The 12943-nt window shown below is 38.9% G+C and overlaps 1 protein-coding gene across 3 annotated transcripts in view; it reads right to left on the reverse strand.

Annotated features, from left to right (window-relative positions):
* The window catches only part of HGF (hepatocyte growth factor), a 74845-nt gene that overhangs the window by 14188 nt on the left and 47714 nt on the right, over window positions 1-12943 (reverse strand). For all 3 annotated transcript variants that reach the window (XM_051848013.2, XM_008258178.4, NM_001168707.1), the window contains 2 exon segments: window positions 7242-7344; window positions 5232-5365 (listed from right to left, as the gene is read on the reverse strand). In XM_051848013.2, coding sequence (XP_051703973.1) covers window positions 5232-5365; window positions 7242-7344 — 237 coding nt within the window.

Consider the following 12943-nt stretch of genomic DNA (forward strand, 5'->3'; position numbering starts at 1 on the left):
CTAAAAAATCCAAGGATCAATGAATTGGGTAACTTACAAATATTCTTGATGTCTTATTGAATGATAAAATGTATTTTTAGTAATTTTGTGTCACCTTGGAGAATACTGCAGGAACATGCCTGCTATTATTATGTGATCTGAGGAGAGCCCTATTGTGTTACAGTGCTGTCTCTGTGTGTGGTTTCATGGCTGTTGGTGGTTTGAGTCACTCTGTCAGCAGCAAGAGTTGCCCCGTTCTTCCAAGATGCTCAACATCATGCCTTGTGGGCACTTCACTGCTCATTATTGCTTGCTTCAATCTTTCATGCAGGGAGACCATTTTGGTTTTGTTGTCATTTGGCCCATTTAATTTTCTTCTGGAAACCACTTTTATTTTATATGATTGAGGATAATGGAAACTGAACGTGCTTCCAAAATTGCTGCATTCTGGAAGATAGACATCTTCTGTTATGCACTTTGAGCAAAACTTTGAGAAGCTGTTCTTTAGGCCTTTTCCACTTCACTATCACATTCTATTCTCATTTCCTTTCTGCAAGCTTCCCCACTATTTCTATCACATGACACAGATCTGAAAAATGCCTGTCATGCTAATACGGCTTGCTTTAGCTGAAATTTGAAGAAGGAAAACAAGTCAATGATAAAAGCTTTATCTATGGCAAAGTACAGGTGTGTGTGTGTGTGTGTGTGTGTGTATTTGTATAACATCAGAATCAAACATGGGCTCTTCTGAAAACCTTAAAATAGTTTCATTTAATATATTCTTAAGGTTTTGATTCAATTTCAAAATTTTATGTCATATTTTTCCCCAAGTAGAAACCTATGTTCCCATGCCTATATATTTTACATTGCTTTGTAATTGTTCATGTAATTGTATCCCTTCTAAGCTATAAACTATTTGAGGTTAAGATACAGTGTCTGAGTCTGGTGTTGTGGTGCAGCACACTAAGTCACAGCTTGCAATGCCAGCATCTCACATCAGCAGGTAAGGTTATAGTCCTGGCTGCCCCACTTCCAAGCCAGCTTCCTGCTAATGCACCTGGGAAGCAACAGAAGATGGCCCAAATGTTTGGGCCTCTGCCCCTCAATGGGAGACCTGCATGAAGTTTCTGACTGCCGGCTTTGGCCTGGGCCAGACCGGGATGTTGTGGTCTTTTTGGGGAGTAAATAAATGCATGGATATCCTTCCCTGCCTCCCTCTGTCTTTCAAACAAATATATAAATAAGTCTTTAACAAAAGAAGCAGTGTTTGTGTTTTTGTATACCTAGTCCATGATATAGGACTGAACAAAAATTATAAATGCAAGAATAAATGCAAAAAGCAGTCAACAAAAATGACAAATGCATGAATAAATGAAAACAGAAACAGGAGTTAAGTTTTTTTACTGCTTAATTGCAACATCACTGTTCATAATAGCTAAGTGGATATTTTTATTGTGCAACTTTAAAAAAAGTAGGTTAAGTAACTTGCTCAAGACAGAGTTATTGGGCTGGAATTCTTACTTGGGAGTCTGAGTTGAAGCTCAGGAGCACTGTATCCTCAATAGATAACACTTTAAATTTTTCTAAGATATACTAAGAATGCAGTGTGCATATGTACACACAAATACATAGGCATCTCTTAATTTTTATTTTTGCATATTTGATAAAACATGTCATATATCACTATATAAATATTTTAGAAAAATATGGAAGAATCTCTTGTAAGGGAAAAGTACAGTGTGAAAGTGATTGATAGAATCTTCACAGATAAATAAATAATAAGAACTCAAATCTTCTAAAGATAAATTTTAGTAGCCTTTCACCAGGGAGAAAACATAAATAAATCCTGGCTACAAATATTAGTTGGAAAAATGACAGTGTAAAAATATTTATTAAAATTAATGTTTGTTATACATTGAAATAAAAATGAGTTATCTGTAATAGCAATTAATCAAATACTAGCAACACCCTGAAGTCTTTCAACACCACATTCCTGACTTTTAGTTTAAAAATGTTAGTTGGAAGACTTCTACATAATTAGAAATCTGTTTTCTTTACGTTTATAAACCAAATCCCAGCATCCTGGGAATCTACAGACATTTTTACTCTTAACTCTCCATAAGCTAGATTGAGCTGTTATGATTTTTTACAAATCAGAAATCCTGTAGGGAAAGCAGTGTGTTCAGAAGCCAGATCATCAACATCTCTTTCTTCCTCACCCACTGTATATTCCCTTTAAAAGTTACTTTCTATTTATTTTTGCTTATTTAAAAGGCAGAGAGACAGAGACAGAGAGAGGCAGAGACAGGCAGATAGAAAGAGATGTTCCATCCACTGGTTCATTCCCTTGCAACAGCCAGGACTGGGCCAGGGTGAAGCCAGGAGCTTGAAACTCAATCCAGGTTCTCAGACTGGTGCCAGGGACTCAGGTACTTGGACCATCACCTGCTCGTCCCCAGGTTGTGTTAATGGAATGAAAAGTAGAGTTGGAGCTCAAGCCCAGACACTCAGTTATGGAGTGCAGATGTCCCAAGCAGGGTCTCCATTGCTGCGCCAAAAGCCCGCCCCTCATTTTGGATTCTGTATGTCTCTATCACTCCTTGGTTGTAATTTGTTTTTCAAAAAAACATTAGGAGGTGTCGGCGCCATGGCACAGTAAATTAATCCTCCACCCACAGCGCCAGCATCCCATATGGGCGCTGCTTCTAGTCCCAGTTGCTCCTCTTCCAATCCAGCTCTCTGCTGTGTCCTGGGAGAGCAGTAGAAGATGGTCCAAGTCCTTGGGTTCCTGCACCCACGTGGGAGACCAGGAAGAAGCACCTGCCTCCTGGCTTCAGATCAGTGCAGTTCCGGCCATTGTGGCCAATTGGAAAGTGAACCAACGGAAGGAAGACCTTCCTCTCTGTCTCTCCCTCTCACTGTCTGTAACTCTACCTCTCAAATAAAATAAATAAAATCTTTTAAAAAAATTAATAGATACATAAAAGTTACACACAGTGTAGGTTTCCAGGTGATGGTTTCATATGTGTATACATTGCGTAATGTCTAATCAGGATAAATATATCTATTCATGCAAACATTTGACATTTCCTTATGGTGAAGACATTCGAAATCCTACCTTCTAGATTTTTCTTTTTAAATGGAGAAACATGCAGTCTATTAACATTATCTATTTTCCATCTTCTGTGAAATGGAAATAGGACTTTCTTCTATAGGTCTTTCCCTTAGTCCCTGCTAAGTAGCTTTTCTTCGTCCCTCTTTTCTTCCCCAAATTTTGGAAAATCAACATTATACTTTTGATTTCTATGAGGTCATCCTTGCTTAGACTCTTCAATTACAGAGACTTTACAAAAAATTATCAGTGAGGTGAAGCTAGTATTTAGAAAATATAAGGGTTTAATTACTGAAAATGTTTTCATACAGCATTCCCTGGAGAAGGAAGTCTGCTTGTTGTTTTAGCATGAAACTTGGAAGATACCTTTCCTGACAATACACTGATGGACTCTATGCGAACTCTAATATGGGAAAAGTGACAGGATAGTACTAAGACATTAATTAAATTAAAAGGTATGATCATACCTCATGAAATAAAAATATAATAACAGGAAATACCATTTCTTTGCAAATATCTATGCTTAATTATGTATTGTTGTAAAGAATTTCCTAACCTATTAGGTTAGGAAAATAAGATGAGCAGTTCCAAGTTTTATCACGGGCATATTGATGAGCATCCTATTTAATAAGTTTCCCTTTTAATGCTACAATTTCATGAAACACGACTAGCTTGTCCACTTTCTGTGAGAGAAATTACCTCTTCAATATGACAAAAATTAAGGAAAATACAGATGTGTGTTTGCATTTCCTTATTTAGAGCCAACATTTCTGCCACCTAGTTCTTTTATTTATTTTTATTTTTGTTCTTTTTAATTGACCCATAGCAGTTGTCCACATGTATGAGGCACAGTGATAATTCAGTGCATGTATGTGGAGTGTCACCATCAAATCAAGATAGCTAGCATTTCCATTTCTCTTTTTATGATAAAGAATTATGCTGCTATTCTCAAGGTACTTGCTACTGGCTTGTCTCACAAGAAATACAGTATTAAAACAAGGCTCTTAGAAAGTCACAAAAGTACTTATAGCACATTGAAGGCATTCTTCCATCTCAACAGGTATTAATGCACATCCACGGTCCCGGATGAGGCAGCTGTGCTCTCCAAGAGACACTGATAATGCCCAGAAATATTTCTGATTGGTTGTCATGGCTGGGGGAGGGGAGGTGACACAGGCATCCAGTGGCAGAAGTCAGGGACACTAACAATGTCCTCCCATGCACAGCATGGCCTCCCACACAACCAATTAACCAACTCAATATCAGGAGAGCAGAGGTCAAAAGCTCTGAACATTCTTACCACCTCAGATACAATTCCCAAACTGACCTCCAGACAGGATTTTCACTGTTCTCCAGATACCATACAACTGAGAGAGCCTGGTTACTCATATGCATTAGGAATCATTTTATGACTTGCTTTTTTAATTTCTTTTTTCTTACTAGTAAGTTTTAATGTCTTTGAGGACTATATTTTTTTGAAGACTCATTTCCTGTACTTATTTTTCTCCTGAGTTCTCACATCTTTGTCTTAATGATATACAATTCTTTTGTATAAAGTATAAAAGATGAATTTTATATAATATATATGAAAATAGGTTGTGTTTTACATATATCTTTTACTGTATGCATTAGCATCCCTTTAATAAGGTTATCTTGGACTCAGAGAGGTGGGTGGAAATCTTTGGGCTCCCCAGTCTTGTAAGGTTAACTCACTGAAGAGGAGGGAGCACCACCCTGTCACATCTGGTCATGGGTCTCTTAGAGACTGAGGACTTTGCTGCAAACTCTGTTGCATTCAGGTGCTATTAGTCCTGGTGCTGTGAGTATGCAATGGTCTTTCTAGTTGGGCTGTGTCAGAAACATGGCCACTCATCGCTTCTGCATTCCAAATGGGATTCTTCTCAGAGGAGAATTTTTTTAAAATATCAGCAAAATTCCTTCTTGTTTAGAAGACAGAAGAGAGACAGACTGTGTGTGGTGTGCTTGTGTGTGTGTCTGTGCTGTTCTCTGGAGAGCATTCTCATTTGGGATCGACGCCAGATGTCCTGTATTATTTACATCACTGATTAAGTTATCATTTTAGAGGAGAGGCAGTACATTTAAAAGATCCCAACTGTAAAAAAACACTGCATGTACTTACAACGAGCAAGAGGACAATAATCCCAAGGCACAAGAGGATTCCCTGTGTAACACCAGGGTCCGTGGGCATCGTCGTCGGGATTCCGGCAGTAATTCTTGTTCAGCTTACTAGCATCTGGTTCCCAGAAGGTGTGGCTGCAGAAACAGCAAACTCTGAGCGTCAGAAGCTTTTATGCTACCCACGAGAAGCAACTAGTACAGGAAGACATAATGCTGACATTTTGCTTTCCTTGTAGATACAACACAGGCTTATACTTAGTGTGAATTTTTGTTATTTTGTTTGAGATCTATTCTGTTGCTGTTATAATTTGGAAGCATTTTTTTTGTTTCTTTCAGATGCATTTATTTATTTATTTGAAAGGCAGAGTGACAGAGAGAGAGAGAGAGGTAGAGATAGTGAGAAAGAGAGATCTTCTATCTACTGGCTCACTCCCCAATGTCTGCAATGGCCAGGGATGGGTCAGGCCAAAGTCAAGAACCGGAATGACATCCTGGTCTCTCACGTGCATGTATGGGACCCAAGTACTTCAGCTGTCACTTCCCAAGTGCATTAGCAGATAGCTGGATAGGAAGTGGAGGGGTTGGGACTCCAACTGGCACTACAATATGGGATGTGCGTGTCCCAAGCAGTGTATTAATCTGCTGTACCACAACACCCACCATTGGAAACACATTTTCTAACTTGAGAGTATAGAATTATGGATCCACAATTAGCATATATGGGATTATGAGAAATCTTGTCACTCTGTTTCTGCTTAAAAATAATAGAAGTAAGTAACAAAAATAAAGAGATTGTCTGAGAGCAAGCAGATGGCAAAGACCAAATTCATAACATAAATAGAAAATGCAAGCTACTGTAAAGGCATTTTTTTCATGTTTCAGATATATATGACTTGTCACTAGCAATATCGCTCCAAAAAAGTACAAGGAAGAGATAATAAAGAACAATATGATAACAAATAATTAAATCTTGAAATCTCAGAAGTCATATATGTTTTTCTGGCCTATAATTGAGTAACAGTTCAACTGCTCTGGTTTACATTGTAATTAAATTTACTACAAAAGAAAAGCAAAAGTGCTGTATGCTATTTCATAGGACCACATCCATTCATGTAACATCAATATTTACATTGACCTCAACGTAGTGAAGACATTCTGCACGGACATTCTGATCTAGTCATTAAAACTGTACGCTTAGCTGAATTTGTTTTGTGTTATTACGACCTACCACATTTGAGGTTCTTGATGTGTCAAATTAAACACAATCAGAAAAAGCCTACCCAAGAAAATCAGGACTATCTTTCTGGACACAGGTTCATGTTCCAGATCAGTAACACCAGGAAACACACCTAATCCTGACTATGTGCCACATTCTATCATCAACTCTATACAGATACAAACTCAGACCATCCTTTGAGACAGGCTCTAAGATTTTTCTCTATTACATTTGAAGATGCTGAAAATCAGAGAGCCCAGTGAACTATTCTAACGTCCCATAGCCCCATGGCTCTTCCAGAGTCAACATGTGAAACCATCGTGCTCTTCTTCTTGCTAACATAGTTTTTTTCCTAAGCTGATAAACCAGGTATATACACATATAAAAGTGATCACATTGATTGCAAAAACTACTGCTAATTATGAGAACATAGTAATCTTATAGCACACACTATTTGTAACACCAAATTCATCAGTTAATTAGACATTGCCATGCTAAGGTATGTAAAGGTTTCCTCAACGTGTCCATATTCTCCTCCAAAGGTGAAACCAAAGTATGTGCCCCTTTCTGTGGGTGTTATCTATGGCTCCAGTGCAGAGCACACAGAAAACGTCTAGAAATGAATGAGTGCTGCACGAGTTGCATAATTAGAAGTGTGCTACAGACAGGCAATGTTATGAGGTGTCCCCCAAAAACTAATATTTACTATTGCATATAAAATAATAAAGAAATAATAATGTTTATGTCTCCTGTTATCACTACATTCTGTTTACTGAAAGAAAAAGGTATACACACCGATGCAAGTCTTCCATGTTCTTGTCCCACATTGAACACGTCAGTCCAGATCTTGTTTTGGATAAATTGCCCATATAATTCTTGCCATTCCCAAGATAGCAATCTATTGTAAAGTGTATAAGAGAAAGACTAATGAATATTAGGGAAGATAAGACTAAGACATTTTTATAAGTATATGAAAACTAACATAAAAATGAAAACAAAACACTCTGAAATTTGTGAAGAGACTTAAACATGTCAGATTAAAGGATCTATCTGTCCAGCCCAATTTCTCCATTAAACTAGGTGTTTATGCGAATTGTTTTTTAAGATTTATTTATTTACTTGAAAGATAATTACAGAGAGAGAGAGAGAGAAAAGAAAGAGAAACAGAGGGAGATTTCCATCCACTGGTTCACTCTACAAACAGCCGCAATGGCTGGAGTTGGCCGGGCCAAAGACAGGAGCCAGGAACTCCAACCAGCACTCCCACGTGGGCGGCGCAGGCCCAGGTACTTAGGCCATCCTTCACTACTTTCCCAGGCCATAGCAGGGAACTGGATCAAAAGTGGAGCAGCTGGGACTTGAACCAGCATCATATGGAATACTGGCATTGCAGGCAGCCGCTTAACCCATGGCACCACAATGCCAGCCCTGCAAATTTCAATATTACAAATAACATCAAAAGAGAGAAAAAATTAAATGAGCGACCCTTTGGGATACTAAGAAAATGAGAATTTTCAGAATGACATTTGTATATCTTAACATTTTCTTCCGAAAAGATTCATTCCACATAAAAGTCAAGAAAAACATCATGAATGCTCACAAAGGAGGCACCTTCCCTGTGTTTTGATTTTTGTCTTTTAAGACATCAATGTTCTGAGTCACCCAAGCCAGCTGTTTGGCAAATGTGCCACCTTAATTTCAACTTGTCTGATTATTTTCTCATGAATGAAACCATGCATGAGCTACTTGACAGGAGCATGGTGTGGGTGGTGCTCTGTGCTTTCCAGAGCACTCCTGACCTATGAAGTCCATTGGTCCCTTCACTGCTGACGCATTCCATCACTTGGCAAAGTAGGGCAAAAGACAAATGGTTAGGGCCTTTGGGATCAAGTAAACACCGAGCCAAACCTACTTTCACAAAATGACTTACACAAACTTTGGTGAGGTTCATGAGTCAGTTTTTATGCTGGTTATAAAATGATTATCTTTCATTTCTAAAATTTCTTAATGCATTGGCATTCATCTTTAAATACTAGTTTTACCTCTTCCCTTTCTCATCCACTTAGCGATTCACAGTGGAAGGGAACTCTTGGACTCCTTTTTATTCAATGTGATATAGACAGTAATCTATTACTGTTACTCATTTTGATGCACAAATTGTTTCAAAGTTCAGTGAAAGCAATTTTATTTTTTGTTTTTAATATCCCTTTCATTGAAAAACAGAGTGAGAAAGTGTGAGAGACAGTGACAGAGAGAGGAGAGAGAGAGATCTCCCATCCATTGATTCACTCTCCAAATGGAAGTACAGTCAGAGCCAGGCCAAATCATAGCCCAGAACTCCATCCTGGTATCTCACACAGGTAGCAGGAGTTCAAGTACTTGCACCACCATCCACTGCCTTCCAAGGCACATTTTACAGGGAGAGGGATGGGAGTGGAGCAGCTGGGACTCGAACCAGTGTTAGAAAATGGGAGGCAGGCATCACAAAGGCATTTTAACTGCTGTATCACAAGGCCGGCCCTGGAGATGACTATCTTTTCAAAAGAAATCTAATATAAAAAATCACATTCTTCCAAAAATGTGTGTTGCACTTCTACATTTAAAAAGAGATGCTATCCATATTTTTAACATGCCAAACCTTTAAAAAACTTTATTAAACATTGATAATTTGTATAAACACTGTAGATTTGACTGTAAATTATCATCTACAAAAGTATATCAGCACTGAAATTCTTCTGTTTTGGAGATGGGCATTTGGGGCAGAGGTTAAGATGCTGCTTAAGCAGAGATGTCTGTATCCTGCATTGGACTGCCTAGTTTTGAGTCTCAGCTGCACTTCCAATTCCAGCTCTCTGCCAATGCACACTCTGGAAGACAGCAGATGATGGCTCAAGCAGTTAGGTCCCTGCAACCCATATAGGAGTCTGACAGAGTTCCAGGCTCCTGGTTTGGCATGACCATGTCCAGTTATTGCAAGCATTTTGGGAGTGAACCAGTGGCAGGAAGATCTTTCTCTGTGTCATTTAAATAAACAAACATGAATAAACTTTTTAAAAAATATTATTCCATATTTTAATGTTGGTAAATTACAAATTATTTTCACTTTCTTAAATCAAAACCATTATGGGATATCGCCTTACTCCAGTAATATTGACTATAAATCAAAAACACAAAATATTTAGAAGTGCTGGTGAGGAAGTAGGGAAAAAGGAACGCCTGAACACTGTGAGTATGTAAATTAGTACACCCATTGTGGAAAACAATTTGGAGGTTCCCCAAAAAATCAAAACAGAACTACCATATGATCTAGTAATCCCATCATTGGACATATTCAGTCTGTCAAAGAGACATCTGCATCTCTGTGTTAACTGCAGCAGTATTCACCACAGCTGAGAGATGGAAACAATTTATGTGTCATCAAATGATAAAAGGATAAAGAAAAGGTGGTGCATTTTCACAGTAGAACACTACTCAGCTATCAAAAAGGGATGAAATCTTGTCGTGTGCAGCCATGTGGATGGAATGGGAGGTAATTATGTTAAGTGGAATTAAACCCAGCACAGAAAGACAAGTGTCACATGATCTCACTCCTATTTAGAATGCTGGAAAGTTTGTCTCAAAGAAGTTGAGAGCAGAATGGTGACCACCAGAGGCTCAGAAGGGAAGGAGATGAGGGAAAAGGGCAGAAGTCAGCCAACAGGTACAGTATTGCATTTAGGTAATAGAAACCATTTCTAGTGTTCTGTTGCATAGCAAGGTAAGGCACCTGGCTCCTGGCTTCAGATCGGCGCAGTGCGGCGGCACACCGGCCATAGCAGCCACTTGGGGGCCAAACCAACAGAAAAAGGAAGACCTTTCTCTCTGTCTCTCTCTGTCTCTCACTGTCTAACTCTGCCTGTCCAAAAAAAAAAAAAGAAGAAGAATGCATAGTGTTTGGTTTTTGTTTTTATAAAAAAGCTGGAAGAAAGGATTTAGGATATTTTCACCATTAAGAAATGATAAATGTTTGAAGAGAAGGATGAGTATTATACAACCCATGCATGTTTCGAAACTTCACAAGGAACCATGTGTATATGTGCAAGTTCCATGTATCAGTTAAAAATAAAAGCAACTTGATAATAATAATAGGTAGAAATCTGAAACCGCTCCCTTACTGATATTAGTAATCTTTTATATAGTTAATGGTCTAAAAATTATATTTACTTCTTAAAATCCAGGATTGGTACTGGTAACATAGAAATATTGACTTTTCTGTACATTCCTCATTATTGGTTCCCCAGAAAATAATTATTAAGAGTTTATGAAACCAGATTAAATATCCATGTTCACTTCAGCCTTATTTTTTCAAATAAAAATTTGAATTTTCAAAAAAAAAATAATAGGGTAGAAATCCTAACAGTGGTGGTTAGAAATAAATAAAATATTTGTCAGGCAGAGTGACAGAAAGGGGGGGGAGAGAGAGGAAGGGAGGGAGGGAGGGAGGGAGGGAGGGAGAGAGAGAGGGAAGGAGGGAGGGAGTGAGGGAGGAAGGGCGGAAATCTTCCATCTGCTGACTCACTCCTCAAAAGCCCACAAAAGCTGAAGCTGTACCAGGCCACAGGCAGGAGGCACAACTGCATGCAGGTGTCCCACACAGGTGGCAGGGGCACTTGGACCATCAACTACTTCCCTCCTAGATGCGTTCGCAGGGAGCTGGATCATAAATGAAGCAGCCAGAACCAGAACAGGCACTCAGATATAGAATGTGGGCATCTTAACAGCTACTTAACCAACTGGACCACAATACCTGCTCCTAAATGAATTATTTAATAACTTGTCCAGGGATCAGTAAACGCATTGTTAAAGGAATATAATAAGCACATCCAGATCTTGTGTTGTCATATCCTTGGGTCATATTTATAACAGCACTATATGGCATTTGGGCTTAACTTTAAGAACTCAAATAGGATAGGATTTGACACTGATAAAATAACTTAGAGTCATTGTAGTGCATGATAAATTGATTTCCAAAGCATTAACACAAAATGCAATGCTCGCATACATGAAAAAATATGTAAGTTAAAACCTTTTCCTTCAGGGCCAGTGCTGTGGCATAGCAGTAAAGCTACCACCTGCACTGCTGGCATCCCATATGGGCGCTGGTTCAAGTCCTGGCTGCTCCACTTTGATCCAGCTCCCTACTAATAGCCTGGGAAAGTTCGTGGCCCACTGCAGCCAAGTGGGAGAGCTGGAAGAAGCTTCTGGCTCCTGGCTCTTGGCTTCGGGGAGCCCAGCTCTGGCTATTGCAGACATTTGAGGAATAAACCATCAGAAGGAAGATATCTCTCCTTCTCTCTCTCTCTCTCTCTCTCTCTCTCTCATTTTTCTCTCTCTCTCTCTGTATCTCTGCTTTTCAAATAAATAAATCTTAAAAAAAAAAAAAAAGAGAGAGAGAGAAAGGAAACCTTTCCTTCGGGATCAGCGTTGTGGAGCAGTGAGTTAAAGTCACTGATTGTGACTCCGGCATTCCACAGTGCCAGTTTGAACCCTGGATACTCTGCTTCTGAAGCAATTTCCTGCTAAGACATCCTTAGAGGCAGCAGGGGATAGTGGGTCAACTACTTGTGTCCCCACCACCCACATGGTCATCTAGGTAGAGCTCCTGGCTCCTAATTGGCTAACAGTGTATTTCTGCTTTAGAGAGAGAGAGAGAGGAATTTTTCTATCTGCTGATTCATTCTCCAAACGTCTACAAGATCAAGGAACTCCAGAGGATTTCCCCAGTGGGTGGCACGGACTCAGTTATTTGAGCCATCATCTGCTGACTCAATCATAGGCACTCGACACAGAATGTGGACAATTCCAGTGATGGCTTAACCAGCAGAGTCTAGCACTGTTGCATACATCAGATGCAACATATCTGAAGAACAACATATAGTTTAAAAAAATGAAGGAAAGAGAAAAAGAGTGGAATAATGAAACCATCATTGGAAGGAAAGTCAGATTTATTTGCGACTGTGCCAATTTAAGAATTTAAGCAAGTTACTTAAATTCTGTAAGCCCAATTTCTTTATCTATAAATGAACCAATTTACTAAAAAAATTGCATCTTCTTAACTTCCTAAAGCCAAAATCCTCATATTCTGTCATATAATCTTTTTGTGAATGACATAGGTTTATGTGAGTACATCTTAGTGGGCACCAAAAGCTTATAAAACAATTGTTCTCTTTTCCTCTTATCACTCACACACTCTCAGCAATTGTTCAAGTGAATGAGACAAGGGTGCAGAAGACCCAGCTGGTACCAAATATCCCTTAATTATTGGCTTTGACTTCATTTCCAACTGACCTTTAAAATCTGCCAAAGAACAGAAAGATTGACTATAAAGGGACTCATCCCCTCTTCCTTCTACAGCTCTGTTTTCAGAGTTACATGTAAACAATGTACTGTGGACAAAGTTACCAGATGGAGGAAGTATACAGAGAGCAAAACACCTATGAAACGGAGCATTCTATCTG

This window comes from Oryctolagus cuniculus, chromosome 3, assembly GCF_964237555.1.
Source record: "Oryctolagus cuniculus chromosome 3, mOryCun1.1, whole genome shotgun sequence".
Taxonomy (NCBI): domain Eukaryota; kingdom Metazoa; phylum Chordata; class Mammalia; order Lagomorpha; family Leporidae; genus Oryctolagus; species Oryctolagus cuniculus.